We start from the raw sequence: 21,025 nt of genomic DNA, 5'->3' as shown, positions 1-21,025 counted from the left end.
TGCACATTAAAAGCCCATCAAAATAAAGGTGTCCTTGGTATCTTAAAGATGTACAAAGATGAAGCCTTAATCCTGATGCACCTGAACTGGGAATGCATTCCAGAGTTCCAGGACCATCACATAAAAGGCCATGCTCTCTTGCACTGAGGACAAGGCATCCCACAATGATTTCATCCCAGGACTGGTTCGTTTGGGAGCGAGGGGTCCCTAAGGTAATCTGATAAATTATACATGGGGTGGAGAAAGTGCATATGGAGAAGTTTTTCTTCTTTTTCTCCTTTTCTCATTTGAAGCCATCCAATAAATCTAAATGTTGGGAGATTCACAATGGACGAAAGAAAATACCTCTTCATGAAGCACAGAGTTTAATTCACTGCCACAAGATGCAATGATGGCCACCAGTTCAGATGGCTTTAGAAAAGATTAGACAAATTCATTTTGGATAAGGCTTTAGGTGACTATGTTGTACCTCTACTGCCAGAGACAGTATGCCTTTTACATAACAGTTTCTGGGAATTTTAAGCGAAGGGAGCACTATTGTGCTCAGGTGCTTTTGGGGGGCTTTTCTTACATTCTTATCCTAAGCCATTTAAGTATTTAAATGGTAGAACCAGCACTTTGGATTAAACCAGGAAGCCAACAGAGCTGATATTAAAAAAAAGAACAGACAGAAGTCTGGCCACCACATTTTGGACCAGTTGACGCTTCTGGACTCTCTTCAAAGGCAGCTTCACATAAAGGACATTAATCCAGTCAGGAGGTAAGTGAAGCATGGATTATACTTTCTCAGACAATATGAGCCAAAATGTAAATACTGGCCCTGATCCAAGTCTAGTTATGCTTTGTTTGTGATACAGATCCGTTCTATGTCAGATACATCTCTTGAAGTCAGTAGGAACTTGATGAGTATTGCAGTGTGCATTCATATCCAGATATGCAACTTCACCAGCAAATCTCTTTTGAGGGGGGGGGGCTAGTTTTTACTCAGCCATGCAAGAAAGCACATGCTCAAATGCATTATTTTCTGTGCGCATATTCCAGATCTGAGCCCACGTTCATTGAAGCCTGCTGAGCTCCCATGACAAAAGTGACATCGAATCGGACACTTGTATGTTCAGTTGGTCCAAAATGTGGTGTCCAGGCTTTTGAATGGTGCTTGCAGGCCAGTAACTTCTATTTCACCTACACCTATGAAATGTGTGGCTGAAACTTTCCTAGAGAAAATTTGTATGCTAGTCAAGAGCCCAGTGACGGAGAGCAGGCGGGGGCAGGGCTGGCACGTGTCCTGGGGGCAAGGAGCACGTCCTGAGGGCAGGGCGTGCCACTGGAGGGCAGCCACGATGGCACCCTGGGGTTCACGCTGCCGGGAGCGGTGCGCTCCCCCCGCACTCCTCTTCCTCCGCCAGTGCAAGAGCCTATGCTGCAGGGCTATTATTAAGTACAATCTAAATTGAATTCAAGCTGAGAATGGAGCACCAATTCAAACTTGCAGACACTCTTGGTAGCACTCTTTTAATGTGACTAAATCTGCCCACAATACTGGCAGGTTGCCCATTTGGGGAAAAAAATTAATATCCCTCCATGTTGAGGAGGTAAAAGGGTTCTGGCTTAGCTTGTTCCTTACAGCATAGATTTATTACATGGAAGGGAAAAAAAATTGATGTGAAAGAGCATTAAAAAATAAATGTATACCCAGCTATTACTTTCTGTTCCTGGGACACCCTGCAAATGTATGCCCTTTTCTCTCTCCACAAAAATCGACACCACAGCTAGTTAAAAACAGCTGTGGGCCTTGGAAGGTACTGCTGCCGACAGCTACAGTTCCAGTGTCACCTGTCTACAATTTTGTCCTCCTCTCCTAGTTGTATTCACTGGCTGAATGTGCTTTCCTGTGTTTGTCTGCATACACAGGGCCACTCATTGGTGCCAGTCCTCATTCAGGGCATATTTGTTTCTCTCTTTGCACCCTCTGTTCACATTGCATTCACAATCTCATCCTCACACAGTAGTGGTTGGTGGGGCAGGGCTACTCACCTGATCTCCCGTCACTGCGGTGTAACAGGAGGGTGAGGAGGAGGCAAGGTAATGAATGGTAAGGTCAGCATGGTGCAAACCACTAGAATATACACCAGATTGCTTCTACCAGTGTGTTTGCACCATGCCAAACTTGCCACTACCTCACCTCCCCACCCTTGTTGCTACACCACAGCAACAGCAATAATGGAGGTCAGATAAGCAGTTCCGCCCTTCCAATCACACACATGCCTCTGAGATGAGACTGTCATCTGAGAGAACTGTACCATTTGAGTGCCTACATATTAAAACTGCTCTTAAATACCCATTTTGACAGATACAAAACTGTCCCATCTTCTGTTTGATATGCTTTTATTTCAGAGCCCAATATTACCCATTCGTAGTCACACCAGAAAGGCAATCCCTCTTCAGAGAGAGCTGGAAGAATGCCCTGAATATTATCCTGATAACTATTAACACACGTGTTATTTGAGTTTACTTTAAATCTGAAAAAAAGTTGCTTTAATAATTCCAAGCTAACGTGGGCTCTGTGCATACCACACATGCCTCGGCGTTTTAAATTTGTTTGTACAGCTGCGAAATTCTCAAATTAACTATCTGTCAGGAGAAGTAAAATATGGCCTGGAGAGCAAGGAGATGAAATCCAAGCCACTGGGAGAAAATTACAAAATGGACTCCTGCAATATGAATCACTTTTTTACAGAATCACACTTGCTATAATAATAAACCTGCAGTTTTGGGGGCAGTAGGTCATTAGCCATAACATGGGTAGAACCAGCCATTTACTACTATACAAATCCCCAGCATTTATTAACATAACTGTCACTGAATCTCCCTGTCTCTTAAATCTGCTGGAATATAAATTTAGTCATAATGCAAATACCACATGGCGTCCCACAGGTAGGTTTCACAGGCAGGGAAAAAATGGAATCAGGCCCTTCAGAAATGATCGCTATATTCCTCTGTTTCCACTCTACTGTTAAATCCTCATCCAGGTTGGAATGATTACATTTTCTTTATGCTGTTTTAATGGTTCTAAAAATCCATACACAGAGGTATTATTTGTTGCTTTTTGGTAGGGTTGAGAAGCGCTGGGAAGGGACATTCCTGGGCTATGTTTTGCAATTATTTTCATGTTAGTGAACCGAAGAGCCCTTTTAAGAGTTGAATGGCTAAACTGAAATGTCAACCACTTAGCTATCCCACATCCTCAGCCCTGAACCTATCTTAGTTATTAGTAAGTCCCGTGAAAGTTTTCAACTTTCCTCAAGCAAGTGGGATGCTGCTGAAATGGAGGGCCCCATCTCCACGAGGGATGGGGGAATCTGTCAATTTCAGTTTCTCTCAATTATTTATTTTTTCCAGTCTTAAATTCAGTTCTTCACATTTCTACATCAGTTTTCATTTTTTTAAAAAAAGAGTTCTCAGGAAAATTCATCAGGATTTTTGTGCATATTTTTCTTGATAGACGTATCTTTGCAAGCAATTCCCCCTAATATAATGCATTTTTGTATGTGACTTTCACTAATATATTGATTTATATGCACACTTTGCCCTGTAATGTGCATTTCTGTGCACATTACCTGGCTACAGAACTGCACTGCAAAATTTAGAGACATGTAAACTTTGAAGAGTAGCTGCATTTTGGTTCCTAGGCTGTTTCGGGGAGGGTGAATTAGGTATCTTTACCTTTAAATGCAAACTGAATTGAAATTTCAGTGATCAAGGTGGACCATAAGGAATCAGGCCATTCTTCAAGGAGTTTGAGGTCTTGTTATTTCAGGCTTTGTGAATTAACACAATAACTTTACCCAGTAGCAGATCAGCAACCAGTGCAGCTCTTTCAGCAAGGGACAACATCTTGCCAGTAGCCTGCTCTTGTGATATTTAGGACGGTCTTAATTATCAAAGTTTTAGAAACAGTGAACAATCAAGGCTTTAAGGATCAGTCTACATGCTACTGGTTCAGCCACTGTAACCGCCTGCTTTGTGTCAGATCTGACTAGTTCATCTAGCTCAGTATTGTCTCCTGTGATTTACAACTAGCAATGCTTTTCCAACGCCTTAGGCACATCTTTCACATTACCTGCTACCTGACCCTTTAAAAAATAACATGGGGGAAGACTGGGATTAAACGTGGGACCTTCTGCTTGTAAGATTCAGAGCTGTAGTCCCTCCCCTGGAGATACAATACACTCCATATGGAAGGTGCTTTAATCCACCCCATCTGGGTGTATTAGCTTGCCATGTAGTTGAGGCCTTTTTTTCCACGCTACTGCAAGTTACCAAAAAAAGAAAAGAAAAGAAAGGCGGCTTCCAACAAAATATTAAAAATACAATAAAACATCAGACATTAAAAAATTCCCTAAACAGGGCTGCCTTCAGATATCTTCTAAAAGTCAGATAGTTGTTTATTTCTTTGACATCTGATGGGAGGGCGTTCCACAGGGCAGGCACCACCACCGAGAAGGCCCTCTGCCTGTAGCAAATGTAGCAAATCAGCCCAGCTGCATGACTTGTACCAGCACCCAGACAGTTGGTGATAGTATTAGAATTAGCATTTTAATGTAATTAACAACATGGTAGATAATAAAATAATAGATTTTTATTCATAATAATAAATAGCAACATTCAACAAATTAAAAAATTCATGTGGCAGCTCTAATGTGTAAATTGGCCAAACAAAAGGGCAGAATAGCAGCATAGGACAGTGGTTTCCAAACAGTTCCAAACACACCAGATGTTTCAGAAGGTTTACATCAGCATTCTGTAATAGAAGGTGTTAGGGATTGGTGCTTCCCAGTACAGAGAACTCTGAGTTAAGAAAAAAGGCATTGTGGTGTCTGGCATAAAAACTTTGGACACCAGTGACATGAAAAAACACAACTCTTGCATGAACGTACTTAACAAGGGGGCTTGTATTTGCAAAATATTCCTTAATGTCTATCTAGAGAAGCAGCTCCAGGCATGTTTGCAGACAAAACCAAACGTGTGCCACGTGACTCATGGAAATTTCATGCCCCTAATGTGAACTCCCAGTTCCCCAGTTGTCCCAGATTGTTCACAATGGGACCCTTATAGTCTTGCTATCGGGAACTTTGCACACTGATGCTTCGATGGAGACTATTCCCAGTGCTTTCTACTATGGAGGCAGCAGTGCTCAAATTGAGTTTGACAGGACCAGTACACTTTCTTGCATACCATCAGTTTGAGAAGGAGATAATGATGCACCCCTACGCTGTTGTGGCCTCTGAAAGCATGTCAGCAAGAAAGGAAATATGCAAAGGAAGCCTATTTTTCTCTCTCCTTTGCAATCAAAGGTGGAGCCATACAGGACCACACTTAATGCCAGATGGTGCTTATCTGACTGACATCACCAGTACCTTATAGCATTAGTCACTCCAAGTGAGTCACTGCAAAGATGAAATATGAGTGTCACCAAAGCCCTCCACAACTTTGAAGATAACACTGTCTTCAAGAGGGCAAAAGACCAGGTCTTCTGACCCTCTAGGGAACATCGTCAACATGATTTCAACTCTTGCAAAATGAATGTTCAGTTTCCCCAGAATTGCCACTTTACCCTCCAGAAGTACCTTTGAATTGTTCTATGACAAGCAGAAACTCACCAAATGCAATCATTAGAAAAGCTCAACCTTTTGTTTCTTTTCAAAAGCACATGAACGCTTATTGACAAATAAGGAAGAGAAAATCCTATGTTTTGCTAATTTAATTTTTGCTTTTGCAAGGAAATATAATGCCTTAAACATTTTATACTTCTGAAGGCAATGCTCATTTTTTGCTAGTTTGTCTCCTAAGAGATTGCTATGTCTTTAAATCCAATTAACATTAGCTTTGAAAATATTAATAATTGTGTTTCTTTGTTCTGAAAACAGCAATTTGGTTAAGGTAAATAGAAGCTTGAGCATCTAACGCCTATTTATATTTTGGTTCTGAACACCTATATTAAAAACGCTGCCGCTTAAAAGCTCAACCACAGCATTTAGAAACAATAAAGATCTATTCAAATATAATGTCAACACTACAGCTGACTTGCCATGAAAATGAATTCCATTTGGCTTCAGTCACACGCCACTGAGGTACATGCCAGCTTCCTACATGGTTGGCCTGATTATATGGTAAACACTCATGTCAGCAATCCTTGTCTCCAAAGAACTGTGTCATAGGTATCGCAGAACATAGGAAGTTGACCAGAAGGAGGTGGACAAGGCGCCATCTCCACTCCAGATTTGTGTAGGGTTAACTGCTTAGCCTTTTCTTCTCCTGCAGAGGAGGTTTAGGATCGCAGTTTTCCTTCTCCTAGGTGGGCTACAACAGAGTCAGACCATTGGTCCATCTATCTTAGTGTGTCTACACTGACGGGAGATAGTCCTCCAGGATTTGAGACTAGGCTTTGCCCTGGCCCCACTGAGGCAATGCTTTAATTATCACTGCATTGATTTCCGATGGAACTGTTTTGGGGTACCAGGTGCTCTGATTCACCATAACAAATACCTCTAGAGCAGTTCCTTTTCCTGATGCCGGGTACATGAAATGGCAGATTGAAGGGCTCTTGAGTTCACTGACAGTGCCGATTCCCAAATTTGTGCAATTTCATATCTCATTTTCCCAAGCTCTGCTTCCCACACCCTTTCTGTTTATGTGCTGAATCACATAACCTCCAGCATGGGAGCCTGCCGTCTTGATTCATCCCAGTAAATTTCACTGTGTGTTTCTTTCCCCATATAATTAAAAGACATCTCCTCCTTGGCCTACTCATCAATGAGGAGCAGATACCCATCATTGAGATCCAATGTGCATGCCTAATAGCTTATTCTTTTGCATCCAAGGCTGTGTGACTTGGCCATACACAGAGAACTTCCATTACTGTTTTTAAGGAATGCTTTCAGGAGGTTCAGCGGTAGTGCTTTAATTGATTGGAGGGGGGATATAGAAAAGCCAGTGACTGACAGGGTATTTCTCAGGGAAAAATTTTTCAGCCCTGACACAGTATGCAGAAATCACCCATACTCCTTCAAGCTTATGAAAATACTGACTTGTAATATTCTCTCCCTGCTCTGGCCTTCTCATACACTGATAGCCGCCCCCTCACTCAGCTGCAGCCTGGCTGCTGTCTCCAGCACAGTTCCTCTGGCAGCTGTTTCACTTTTTGTATCAGCCCACACCTACCTACAAATATATATATATATATATATATATATATATATATATATATATCCAGAGTGCTTTATCTATTTTAATAGCAGCTGAAGTGTCTAAGAGGCCCAGCTGCCTGCTGCAAAAAGCCATCTTTAAGGTAGCAGCTGGATGAAAGCCATACTATGCTTCTCAATCCCTGCACAGCCTCATGGCTCCATGACAGCACGTATATTATGAATGCGGCAGAGGCTAATGGTTCGAGGGGGTAATATGGAATCCATACTATGCCGAATTTCATGCACTCTTATTCTCGGATAACGTTCTTGGCACCGAGGCCCACATTTTCCAGTTGTGGAGTCTGCTGCCTGAGGCTTTCTACACAGGGAATTACAGTGTGAAACAGGGGGGTGGGGAGGGGATGCCTCCGTAACAATTGGCAATGACACAAAGGCCATTACGCTGCCATTTCTTTGCACTCTTATGCTACAGAATGTGAAATAACACACACACACTGCATAGCTTTGGAATGAGGTTTTCTAATCTCATTCACATGACTCCCACAGACCACTGGGAAAGAAAAGGACTCTGTGAAATCCAAATGACTCCAGTGAAAAGGGAAATGTGAACTCAGCATTGTCAAATTCCAGCATGGGACGCAGAGTCCCAAGAGGGCAAAGTCCCAGGAAGGCAAGATGAAGTCATTACCTGAAGGAGCGTCTCTACCTCCATCGTTCTGCCCGGACACTGAGGTCCGGCGCCAAGGGCCTTCTAGCGGTTCCCTCGCTGCAAGAAGCCAAGGTACAGGGAACCAGGCAGAGGGCCTTCTCAGTAGTGGCACCCGCCCTGTGGAATGCCCTCCCACCAGATGTCAAAGAGAAAAATAACTACCAAACTTTTAGAAGACATCTGAAGGCAGCCCTGTTTAGGGAAGGGTTTAATGTTTAAAAGTATCCAAGTTGCATACTCACTTATTTAGAGGAATTGTAATCCCATCAATAGCAGACAACCTCCCATCCGTCCGGTCTAGTGAGCCACCCATTAACTACACTGGGGGGGGTGACAAAAAAAAGTATGCATCCCCTACCAGGTAACCAAAGACCTGAAAGAAGGAAAGAGGAAGGGGCAGCAGGCCTTGATTTGGGGGGGGGGTACCACATTGGGTACTCTAGTGCTAAGGTGAACCACATCCAGGGATATTAGTAGCTCAATGAAAAAGTTTGATTTTCTTCAATCTGGAAAAAAGATGGGAGGAACACAGGGGTAACGCAGGATGGCTCTGATTTAATTCTAAGTTATGGAGATGCCCCATTAAAAAGGGAGTGAACGAAGTGTAGCACTAAATGTCTAGTGTGGAAATGACATTGTTTTTCAGCCCCTAAATTGTGGCTGAGTTGTGCCTTGACTAAAGTTGTTTGTATCAATGCTGCCACGATCATTTTAGTGGGTGATGAGAGCGAAGAAGAAAGACGACGAGTAAAGATAAAACATTAAAGGTGGGTCATTGTAGCTAGAAATATTGAAGGCTATTAAACTTTTTCAAAGAAATGATTGTTCATGCTGTCTCATGACTTAACCAACATTTACCTTTCCAATCTTGTTGACCTCAATGCAGTTTTCTTTAAATTTCTCCTGTAAAGTCTCCGCTAGCCGACAGAGCAAAGCCCCATTATCCAATTTCTCCATGAAGGTCTCAGCTGTTATTTCCTTTCCTGAAATGGAATAAAAATAACAGCATTCAGCATCAGCTTTGACAATTACCAGTGTTCTGAGCAGGTATGGTTATATTGCAATTTTAGTTTGTGCCAAATTATAGTTGCGTCTTTAAAAGGAATCTGATGTCATATTATCAAAGTACATGGTCACCAGTTGTTGAAAATAAATAGTGGAGTTGTTTTTAGAATAAACCTCTGATTATGGACCCAAAAGGTAAGTGGAGCAGGCACATTATTGTATTAATATTTTTTGAAATATGGTTTCTCTCTCTGTGAGCGAGCCATGATTATAGGATTGTGAAATAGTTGTGGTTGTGTAAGGTGAATACTACCCTGCTTCTCTCTACTTCTCAATGTCTGCAAATAAAATGAAAAAAGTCAATGTGGTGGTGAGTTTTTAAAGAAATCAATTTTAATGAGTGGATAAACACGGAATTGGTTCTTTAAGAAATAACAATGAAAAACTGCAATAATAAAAGAGGAAAGGCAGGAAAATAACCAGGATACAGCTAGGAAACCTTTGGCTGGAACATTGTCTGCACTAAGCACTGCAAAGCCATTAACTGAATTACAACTAGTTTTCATGTCTGGAAGCAGAGTGCCAACCGGGGACAATATGAGACCATCAGTAGAATGAATTTCATAGTGCCCAAGCTCCTGGCATTATTTTTCAGCAGCAAATTGTGTGGAAAGGAGCTGTTACTAACAGCCATAGAATTTGCCTCGTCCGTCTGTTTCATCATGATCATTTAGACCTGCTCAAGAAGACTTTCTAAAAGATTTTACTGCAGAAGAAAAACTTACTTGCTTGAAAATGGTTAGGAAGAGAGAGAGAGAGAGAGAGAGAGAGAGAGAGAGAGAGAGACTTTCCCCACCCCTCCATTGATGAATTATTATGTATTCTGGGGAAGGCTGCCAGAATGACTAAACCAACTAATGTCATATGTGCCTGAGAAGACAGACTAATGTATTTTGTTCGCTTTCATTACCTTTCTTGTAGTTTGGAGCCATTGCTCCGTGTCCGCTTCTCTGGAGCAGCAGAAAACAACCTTTCTCCCTCCTCTATGTGACATCCTTTTATATATTTGAACATGGCTATCATATCACCCCTTAACCTCCTCTTCTCCAGGCTAAACATGCCCAGCTCCCTGAGCCATTCCTCATAAGGCATCGTTTCCAGACCTTTGACCATTTTGGTTGCCCTCCTCTGGACACGTTCCAGTTTGTCAGTGTCCTTCTGTCAAAGGATAGAAGCTTGTCAGTTCTATCTGACCAGAGCAGAATACAGTGGCACTATACAGTGGCACTGACCAGAGCAGAATACAGTGGCACTATTACTTCCCTTGATCTAGATGCTATACTCCTATTGATGCAGCCCAGAATTGCATTGGCTTTTTTAGCTGCCACATCACACTGTTGGCTCATGTCAAGTTTGTGGTCAACCAAGACTCCTAGATCCTTTTCACATGTACTGCTCTCAAGCCAGGTGTCACCCATCTTGTATTTGTGCCTCTCATTTTTTTTGCCCAAGTGCAATACTTTACATTTCTCCCTGTTAAAATTCATCTTGTTTGTTTTGGCCCAGTTCTCTAATCTGTCAAGGTCGTTTTGAAGTGTGATCCTGTCCTCTGGGGTGTTAGCCACCCCTCCCAGTTTGGTGTCATCTGCAAATTTGATCAGGATGCCCTTGAGTCCATCATCCAAGTCGTTGATAAAGATGTTGAATAAGACCGGACCCAAGACAGAACCCTGTGGCACCCCACTAGTCACTCTTCTCCAGGATGAAGAGGAACCATTGATGAGCACCTTTTGGGTTCGGTCAGTCAGTCAGTTACAAATCCACTGAGTGGTAGCATAGTCAAGTCCGCATTTTACCAGCTTCTTTACAAGAATATCATGGGGCACCTTGTCAAATGCCTTGCTGAACTCAAATGCCTTGCTGCCATCTCAGGCAGCTGGTTTTGGGTGCCCTGAAAGAACAGCTTTTATTTTCATTTATTTTTATTGTACTATTTTTATCCCTAGGGAGAAAAACTTGTGTTTTTTAATTTGTCTAAGGTGCCAAACTTTGGACAGACTTGGGTATAATACACATGGGGGAGAATCAGTTTGCTGTTCTACATCAAACAGTAAAAAGTTTGGGCCAGCCCTGATTCTGTGCATAGCTGTCAACTTTTCCCTTTTCTTGCGAGGAATCCTATTTGGAATAAGGGAATTTGCCTTTAAAAAGGGGAAACGTTGCTAGCTATGATTCTGTGTCCCAAGTTATGATTACAATGATTTGTTAGGAGGGCTTTGCATCTCACCAAAACCTCAGCAAAAATCACTTTTGGAAGTTTTAAAAAGCACTCTGTTTTAGCTGGGGTTTGAGTGGCTTGGGTTCAACTTTAAACAAATAAAAAAGGCTTCAGTTTATGTTTTCGTTGGTTAAATTTGTAAATTGATATGTTATCTTGTGCGTTTTGTGGTTTTCATGTTGTAGCCAGCCCAAAAACTAAATCCAAAAATAAAACGAGTGCAATAACAATGCAGAAATCACAGATTTTCTTAACTTGCCACCCCAAATTGAAAGTTTAAGTAAGAAATCAAAAATAGATTTAACAGGCTTGGCATTTAAATTATTGCAAATTATTCTTTTTTCACTAGCTGAATAAAAGTAAAGAAGACAACTGAAGAGAGGCACACTTGTTTGCACAGCAAATAGCAAGTTAGAATTACATGGAAAGCAGATAAATCGTAATTCTAAAGTAGCCTCTGTCTTTGGAGAGATCCTCTATAAGTGATGCTTGCATTTCCTCAAGTTTAATATTTAAATCATTTTTGGTATCTTCTTCCCAGAAAACTTTATTTTCTCAAAGGAACTGAGACCATAACAGTCTCTGCTGTTACCAAAACAAAATAGGATATACAGTACGGCATTAGCTTTCAACCAGCAAGCTGTCACAAATTGCCTTGGGAAATGATATACTCAGATTCAGATGGCAATTCTGATGTGGGATTTCATATACTGTATGCTGCACAGCATGTTACAACCTTTCTGCAGGGCCTGCAAGACAGAGCTGTTCCACCTGGCCTTTGGTCAGGGCGCAGCCTGACTCCCTCCTTTGGCAATCTTTACAAAACTTTAGTTTATGGTTGCCATCAATTTTGATTTTAATTTATTTTTATAATGTTTTATAATGTTGTACTGTTTTAGTGTTGTTAGCTGCCCTGAGCCCGGCTTCGGCTGGGGAGGGCGGGATATAAATAAAATTTATTATTATTATTATTATTATCAACATACACATGGCTAGTATTTGAATTATCAATACGCCATGAAGCCTGCAGATTTCCAGAAAGGGGAGTGTGTGATATCACCTGTGTGATAATAGTCATAGGACCCACTTGAGCAGTACATAGTAGAAATAATGCAGGGAGGAAGGAAATCTATATTTTCAAGGTCACCTCTGTCCCAGCTGCTCAGACTGCCAGGTTAGTGTGCAAACACCAGCCAACAGCAAAGAAAGCTATTTTCCCGACATTCTTCACTTTGCAAAAACTATCTGTTTCATCAGAGCAGTTTCATATTTCTTTCCTCGGAATTTAACATTTTAATAGAATCTGGATCTGCTCACTGCTTTGAATAGAGATTGATACATTTGTGTATAGTGTAATTGTCACAAATGACATTCCATTTAGCATAGTTTTGGGCTGATTTTTTTTACACTTTCCAGTCCGAATGAAATAGTCATTCTTCTAAATTAACATATTGTCTCAGTATTTATGGGTCTGTCCTACCTTTTGGGTTGATTTGATAAATATAGAGCAATTTTTTATTTTAAAAGTTAATCTGATGCTGGGAGAGATGCTTCTACCAACACCATCTAAACCCACATAGATTATTTTATAGTCTGACACACATTTATGGTTTGATTGTTACATTTTGTAAACCAAGATGCAGTACTTATTACAAAGTGAATGGGTTTTTGCATTCAACATCTGTAAAGCATATTCTCCCTGAAATGAGAGCACGTGTTGCAGTGGGGTCCGCCGAGCCATCCCTCTGTTGCCAGGTAGGGTTGAATATGCTGATCTGGGGCAATGATTGGATGGCTGGGTTGCTGGGGCAAATTGCATGTTGCAATGTGGTGGGTGGGATTGAAGGTTTTAAATATTGGGGCACTCAGCTTATTGCTTTCTCTTTGGCTGAGTGCATTGGATCAATGAAAATCATACACAATCTCATGCACACTTCTAAAATATACAGTTGTGTTTTTTTTGGGGGGGGGGTTGAGCAAGTTCTCTCTCTCTCATACACATACAAAAGTATATGCATATTTCTCTGGAGCACAGCATCACAAAATCCAGAAAACTAAATTTCAAAGGATAGCTTCATTTTGAATCATGTATTGGTTTGGAAGTGCAAGTTAGGTAGATTCCCATTACAGTGCAAACTGAACTACATAGCTAGCTATTGCTATAAGGAATTCAATGGGCCCATAGACTAGATATGCATACCAGAATCACAAATATATTTTGCTTCCAAAAGGCAGTTTATCCATGTTAATAATGCCTTACTATATTGTTTCATAATTAAAACAGAGTTGCCTGCACTGGAATCCCAAAGATACCCTTTCTGAGTGCCAACCCTCCTGTGAAGCTTTATAAAGAATTAAAATTCGGTGTGGCATGTCAGAGCCTCAAGTTGCTATGCATGCTCCCTTGCTGATTTCATGTTTGACTTTGTCCATGTGAAATCTGCCTGCTCAGGAATGCAAACAAAGCCCTCTCTGTAGGATTTTCTCATTTAATATTAAAGCTGTATGTTTTATGTTCAAACCACGAAATCCTTATTCTGGCACCATCCCCAAAACTAGAGATCTCTGTATCCAAGTAAAAGGGGAGCAAATGCAACTTTGGAAATTCCAGCTTAAAGCAGAGCTTGGGAACCTGTGACACCACCACTCCGATGTTCCTAGACTCCAGCTCCCACCATCCTTCTCCATTGACTATGCTTACTGGGGTTAATGGGAGTTGGAGTCCCAACAACATCTGGAGAGCAGCAGAAATCCCCCAGCTCTGGTTTAAAGGATTGGAAATGGTCCTTGGAACTCAAGACAGAAAGCACTTCCCCCTCCTCTCTGTCCTGATCCATGTCAAAAAGAGCACACAGGGCAGACTTTTTAGGAGTTATAAACTCTTCCTGGAGCTTTGAAGTGTTAGATGTGTCCATTACTCATTCTAACAAAATGCTTGCACGCCTTTTTAATCCCCGACAGTCAGTCCTGTTCTTTCTCTAAATTATAATATGGGAGGGAAAGAGCTGTCTGCCTGGGAGAGGATATTTGGTTACTAATCTCACCTGAAAATCCAGACCTTCCTCAGCAGAGAAATGGATGTGGAAAGGGCATCTTAACGAGAGAAAGGAGGAAAACCAATGTGCTAAGATAATTGTGTGTTTCAACACAGATGCTTTTATATGCAACCTTTATCCCAGGATGCTATAGCTTCTGGTGAATGGAGAAACCATCATCAATACGTAATATTTGTATGGCATTTTCAGGTGTTCACAGTGCGTTATGCATTCGGTATCATTGTCTCCCATATTGCAGGTGAGAGGACTGAGGTTAAGAGAAAGTGTCTAAGGCTACTTAATGAGTTCATAGTAGAGGGAAAACACAAAGCTGGGCCTTCCTGATTCCCTTGCCACTATGCTGCACCAGACATCAGTAGCAGATGAAACTATACAATCTGCACCTTTGGGGAAGGAGAAGGAAATGCCTGTTTTTAAGCACATTATTTCTGTCCTAGGTAGCCACTTTCTGATGAATATATATTAGAGGAAAGATGTGCAGAAGCAAATGGTTGTAGATGGAGCAGCTTGACCAGAAAAAAGAGCAAAGCAGGAAAAAAAGAACAAAACTGCTGGAACAGGAGGAAAAGATGAGGAGGCGGAGCAGCAGGAGATCACAGGAAAGTACTTGCTAGCATCATGCAATTAAAATGAGACAGTAAATAGATTGAGTAGGCTGGAGGCCTTAACAGTCTTTCAAGCTACATATCACTTACACACAGAGAGACAAGAACATGAAAGTACATATACATATGTCTGAACAAGGACACAGAAAGATCTAAATTGCATGCTGTGTGCTAAACATTAATAAATTCTGTATTTCAGACATGAACTGTCTTCACTTGCTGTGATGAACATAAATTGGATCTAGATTAAATTAGTTTCACTTAGGTCATTGAAATTAATGGGGGGAAATGATCATAAGTTAAGTCACATTAATTTCATCTGGAATTAATTTAAGCTACAAACCTTATCTCACTTACCTTGGAATAAGCCCCACTGCATTAAATAGGACTTGCTTCTGAATAGACATGCTTAGGACTATGCTGTTAGGTTGGTTCCAGCACAGAAACATTTAAAATGTCTAATTTCCTCTGATCTGAAGTCATGCAAATGTCTGAAATATCACTCCCTGAATGGCTGGCTGGAACCCTGAACAAGAGTGAGGATATGCTGTAACTGTTGGGCTGCTGTTCAGCCCTAGAATTCTTTAATATTAAGAGTAAGCAGCATATGGTGTGTGAACTTTTGTTAGAGAGCAGACTTTACCTGTTTTAATCACACACAGAGAGATGCTTGTAATGAAATAAAATAACAAAGTTGTTTATTATTGGAAATACATAACTTGGGGCTCGTCTGCACTTCTGCTTGTCCTGCCGCTTTCCCTGGGGAAAACTGGCTCTTTACTGCTGAATCAGAAAAACATCAAATGGGCTTTCCACAGAGTGACATTTGCTGCAATTCAGTGGTAAAGAGTGTGTTTTCCTGGAGGAAAGCAGCAAGCTTCAGCTGCCTCCCAAACTTACAGCAGTGACATTGTGCTGCTGGTCCCACTTGTGAAGGCTATTACATAAGGTCCAGGTGTATGTTCTGTCTCATAATGTTGTTATCTATGCGAACTCAGGACAAAAGGGAGAAATGTGGTAAGAGGAAGGCATGCTTGGCAAACCCTCACCATGATCAACTCCTGCCCAAAAACCTATGTCCCCACTGTGGAAGGATGTGTGGATCCAGAACTGGCCTTCACAGTCACTTACATACTTACTGTTAAGACCGTGTTCATGGAAGACAATCTTACTTGGCTACAAGTGATCACTGAAGAAGTTGAAAGAGAAGTGGAAGTAGAGTGGAAGGTATGGGCAGGAAACCACTAGCATGCTTAATGAGATACTGAAAAAGCCTGCCAAGGATTTCTGAGGCAGACACTGCAATACACCAGACATTTAACGTGGGTGAACAAACTGAATCTTAATCCAGACAAACAGAGGTACCCTTGGTCGGTCAGAAGGTGGAGCAGGGCGTGGAGATTCAGCCTGTGGTGAATGGGGTAACAGTCGCCCTGAAGACACAGGTTTGTAGTTTGGGTGTGCTTCCAGAATCAGCCCTGAGCATGGTTGCCCACGTCTCTGCAGTGGTCAGGAGAGCATTTAAGCAGTTAAAGCTAGTGTACCAGCTCTGCCCATTACATGAGATGTCTAATTTGGGCATAGTGATGCACACCTTAGTTACTTCCTGCTTACTGTAATGCACTCTAAGTTGGGGCTGCCTTTGAAAAGCACTCAGAAACTTCAACTGGCTTGAAGAGATTGCTGACCAGTGCTGGTTACAGGGAGCATACGACTCCCTTGTTAGAAAAGTTTCACTGGCTACTGGACTGTCTCTGGGCACAATTTCAAAGTGCTAGTTGTGACATATAGTATGGCTTAGGTTCAAGCTATCTGAAAGACCTTATTCCCTCATATGAACCTGCCTAGCTTTTATGATCTTCAGGGGAAGCCCTTCTCATGCTCCTGCCACCCTTGCATGCCCAAGGGGTGCAAGAAAGGGCCTTCTCAGTGGCTGCTCCCAGACTCTGGAACTCCCTCCCTGGAAAAGCTAGACTGGCTCCCTCCTTGTTGTCCTTCTGCCAACATGTGATGACTTTGGGGAACTTATTGCTTTTAATGAAATGGCTGGTGCCTGTCAGGAATGAGCCAGCTCCAAGTGAAGATGTGCAGCCAACGGCAGAAAGCAGCCAGGAACAGAGAGGCTTAGGTGTCAGGCATGCAGGGGAGAGCCGGCAGCTGCAGACTTTGGCTCTTCCTGACCTTGATGGGCAGGCTGATAAGGCAGCAGCTGAGAGCAGGCTAGAACACAGCCAAAGCTCACAGGAGACACAAAATGGCACAAACCAACTCAGAGACAGCCTCTCTGAACAGTAAGATGTTGGAGCTGATCCACTAAGTCCTAAGAGTCGGCGAATGGGAGGGCTGCTAGACAGGAAGCAAAACAAGAGACGTAAGGGTTGTAAGTTCAATATCTTCTGTTGACGCCGGAAGGAGTCTTCAGAAGGTTCATCTTGAGTAATGGTACCAGAGGCTTTGTTAGAGCTGTCCAGAGCTATCTGTTTGTTTTTGCAATAAATCCTCCTTTTGAATTACCTACGCTTACTGTGTTATCAAGCTGGGAACCTGGACTCCTGACATTGCCATGTTGTTTCTATTGTAATTATATGTATAGTTGAATAGCCCCCCCCCCCCCCCCGATGTTTTTGCTGTTATTATCGTTATATGTAAGCTGCCTTGAGTCCCTGTCAGGGAAAAAAGGTGGGTTATAAATAAATATATTATAATAACGGTGGCTCTGCACTCTGCCCTTCCATGTACAGCAGTACCTAACAAAAAAGTATGTCATCACTTCTGAAGGACAGTTAAGCCTGTGCTTGTTTCGCTGTGGCTTTCTGGGCTGGGAAGTCGCTTAAAATGTCCCACTAAGCATCCCAATTCAACAGGGGGAGAGAATGACAGACTCCAGAATGCTAACAGTCACCCTAGAGCAGAACTTTCCACTTGCGCTTCAGGAACTCAAAGCAGAATTACTGTTGCTCCTTAGAAAGCTCTGGCAATAATCACAGCATAGAAAAATAACCTTACCCAGCAGGTTTGTCAGCCACAGGGCCAAATCCTCCTTCATCGGCAACAAGTTAGCCTCATGTCTGCTAGCCAGCCACTGGCTATACTGGTGCATATCGGAGAGGCCAGGGCCTCGGGCCTTTGGGCTGAGGGAGGTGCACATCTTTTAACCACTGGTGCTACCTATTTTGTAGAAGTAAAAAGAAAGAATTAGTTTAGCATGCTGTGTGAAGACTTGTAATTTTTATTATTATATATAGTTGCCAATGGGTCACATTCAATATGAGTGTAATGCCAGACAAACAGAGGTTTGCTTCATGAAACAATGTACATGATAACAACCAGTTTGCTTTTAATAATAATAATAATAATAATAATAATGGAGTGTTTTGCTAGTGATAGTCTAGGAACATGGGCTAGGTGGATACATTTGTACTTACCTCGGTGTGCATGTTGTCAAATATCTCTGCAAGCAGGGATTTAAAAGATTTAAATAATTAAAAAAAGAGGTGATTAGGAAAAGGGGCAAATTGCATGGCAAAATAGATATGAAAATAAACAGTAGAGATTCCCCATGACATGCTTAATTGGAGGGGAAAGGATGTTGCCATATATAAAAATGACCCCAGAACAGTGCCAAAGGAGCTGCTCAGTGACTTATGCCTGTTGAGTACTGTATAGTAATGCCTCTTTTGGCATTAAGCAGCATAGTAATTAATTCATTCATTTTAAAAATAGTCTAGATTTGCAAATATTATTTCTGATTCTCTTTGGGTCTTTCCTCAAATCCTGTTTTGTCAGGAAAGCCTTTGCAGAGTCCTTGTGACACAACCTAGCCTGCACCACTCCTGGGCACTCCTACCTAAGTCTCTAAGACAATCTACAGATAGGAAATGGAGCGGGGGGGGAGGGGTGAAGAGCAGTTGAATTTATTAGAATCACCGGGTGGAGTTGGGAAGGAGCAATAGCTAGAGCAAAATAGGCATATTTCTCTCATTTCAAAAGCCAGAATGTCACTTTATCAACATGAGGCCTACCAAGCTGAGAAAGGGTGAAATGACAAAGATCATAACTTCTGCAGAAAACACAGATCATTAACACAGATATCTGGGGACAGTTGCACTAGAAGTGCTAATCAGGTTAAGATCAAAATATATGATGTTGAAGTTTCTTAAGTAGCCAAAGGAAAACAGGAAAAAAAACAGTAGCCTGAGAGCCTCCCAATTGCACAAGTAATGGTGAGGGGGAGAGATACTTTTTCTACTATCTCACAATGTTTGCGACTTTCCAAGGCTTTATCTACTATGTTTCTTCCTTAAATGTAACCTCCACTAGGGAGGCAGTGTGCATTTCTATTGCTTATCCCACAAATAATCTTTCAAAACTCAGTATCATGGCTGATGGCTGTTATCCCAGTCAAAGATGGGCGAATGCAGCCTCACTTTAGAGCACAAGGTGGAGGTGTTTTTTGTTTGTTTTTTAAAGCTCAAGAAAAGGCCATGTGCCATTCTGAACCAAAGGGGAGTTTTCAGATTCTAAAGAATCAGTCAAGCTAGGAATCTGGATAGTGTCCCAGTCAATGGGCAAGGTCCAAAAAGCAGCATGGTTTTTCAGCATGCAACAGGATTAGAAGCTAATAATCCAGCATGTTACACAACTCAGAGCAGTAGGGAGCCAGTAGTCTCTCTCAAAGGACCACACTTTCAGGTTTCTCTGTAAGCATCAGAATGGTTTGTGCAATTGCCAAACAACTGCAGGGTACATGCAGCCTCGCTCAGTCTCCCTGCTGTGAGACGATAATGGTATTTATAAAACATCAACATTTCACTTATCATGTAAACTCACACATATAAGGCTACCTATAGCAGAAATAGGCAGAGAAAGGTCAAGCTTGTTTTCTCCTGCTCTGGAGGGTAGGACCTGAACCAATGGCGTCAAGTTACAAAAAAAAAAAAGATTCCGAGTGAACATCAGGAAGACCTTTCTGTCAGTAAGAGCTGTTTAACAGTGGAATGGGCTCCTGATTGGAGGTTTTCAAGCAGTGGCTGGATGGCCATCTGTCATGGATGCTTTAGTTTAGTTTTCTGCATTGCAGGGGAGTGGATTAGATGACCCTCTGTATGCCTTCCAGCTCTGCAATTTTATGATTCTATTATTTGCTGTGTTTTATACTGTTCATTTGCAAGCTGGTTAAATCTCATTTTATCATAGAAAGATGAGGCATAGATGCTCAAACAAGTCACACACACACACACACACACCCTTAACTGCAAGGCAATAATACTGTACTGTACTGGCTATTCATTGCCTATCTAGAGTACTGTCTCTGCTATGTAAATGAGTTAGGAAATTTGAACGTTGCCCATAATATTTGAACATCCAGAAGAATGCAGATAGATCATAGAACTTAAAGAATTGCAGGGTTGAGTCCAAGCATCCTTTGACAGACATGGGGGGTGGGATATCAGCCGGAGAGCATTTTAAGTAGGAAAAATAGCATGGGGGAAACAGGTTTTAAAAACCCTTGTAGAACACCATAGTCATAAACTGAATTGGGTCCCTTGGAGCTGTTTTGATCTCTCTTTTTAAAAATCTGGTAGATTAAATTCCTACATGAATGAGGCTCTGTTGAATATGTAAAGGCAAGATGCAACTCTACAGGACGTTTGTGTTTTTCTAACCTGTATTTTGTTATGAATCTGAATGATCATTATAAACTGTGACCCAAAGCTACAAAAAAAACTACAACCAGCCCTGTTGGTTTCAATATGCTGCTTGTGGTGCGTAAAGCCCTAAATACCTAGGAAACCAGTTTCCTTCCCCTATCATACCCCACTCGGTCTTTAAGATTAATCACGTGGAACCTCCTTAGAATAATATCCATGTGCCTATGTGTAAAATCAGCTAGCAGAGGACATACAGATGTTGTTTTAAGTGGCTGTCCTACAACAATGGAATTTCCTCTCCCTGGAGCATTTTCCAGCAATGTTGCAAAATCCTTTTTTCATTTGAGCTAGACTTGGAGAGTTGGATTAGAGTTGGAGTAGAGATCTGTTTTAGCTGAACTGCATATATATCAATGCTGCTTCATGTACACATTGAAGCAAAGGATATAGTTTTACACCTTTTCCCGCCAGGAAAATTAGGGACAATCTAGCCATTCACCACATCACTGGAGC

General features: G+C 41.7%; 1 protein-coding gene across 5 annotated transcripts in view; it reads right to left on the bottom strand.

Moving 5' to 3' along the window:
- Nucleotides 1-21,025, bottom strand: part of GAS2 (growth arrest specific 2) — a 120,104-nt gene that overhangs the window by 83,378 nt on the left and 15,701 nt on the right. For 3 of the 5 annotated variants that reach the window (XM_079971720.1, XM_079971723.1, XM_079971722.1), the window contains exons 2-3: nt 17,868-18,029; nt 8,776-8,900 (exon numbers count right to left, since the gene is read on the bottom strand). In XM_079971720.1, the coding sequence (XP_079827846.1) occupies nt 8,776-8,900; nt 17,868-18,009 (267 nt within the window). In that variant the 5' untranslated portion in view covers nt 18,010-18,029. Of the gene's footprint in view, nt 1-8,775; nt 8,901-17,867; nt 18,032-18,286; nt 18,313-21,025 lie in introns of all 5 variants that reach the window. The other 2 variants (XM_079971721.1, XM_079971724.1) reach the window with 2 other exon arrangements.

This window comes from Podarcis cretensis, assembly GCF_951804945.1.
Source record: "Podarcis cretensis genome assembly, chromosome: 1".
NCBI lineage: Eukaryota > Metazoa > Chordata > Lepidosauria > Squamata > Lacertidae > Podarcis > Podarcis cretensis.
This window is presented reverse-complemented; position numbering and strand designations above follow the sequence as displayed.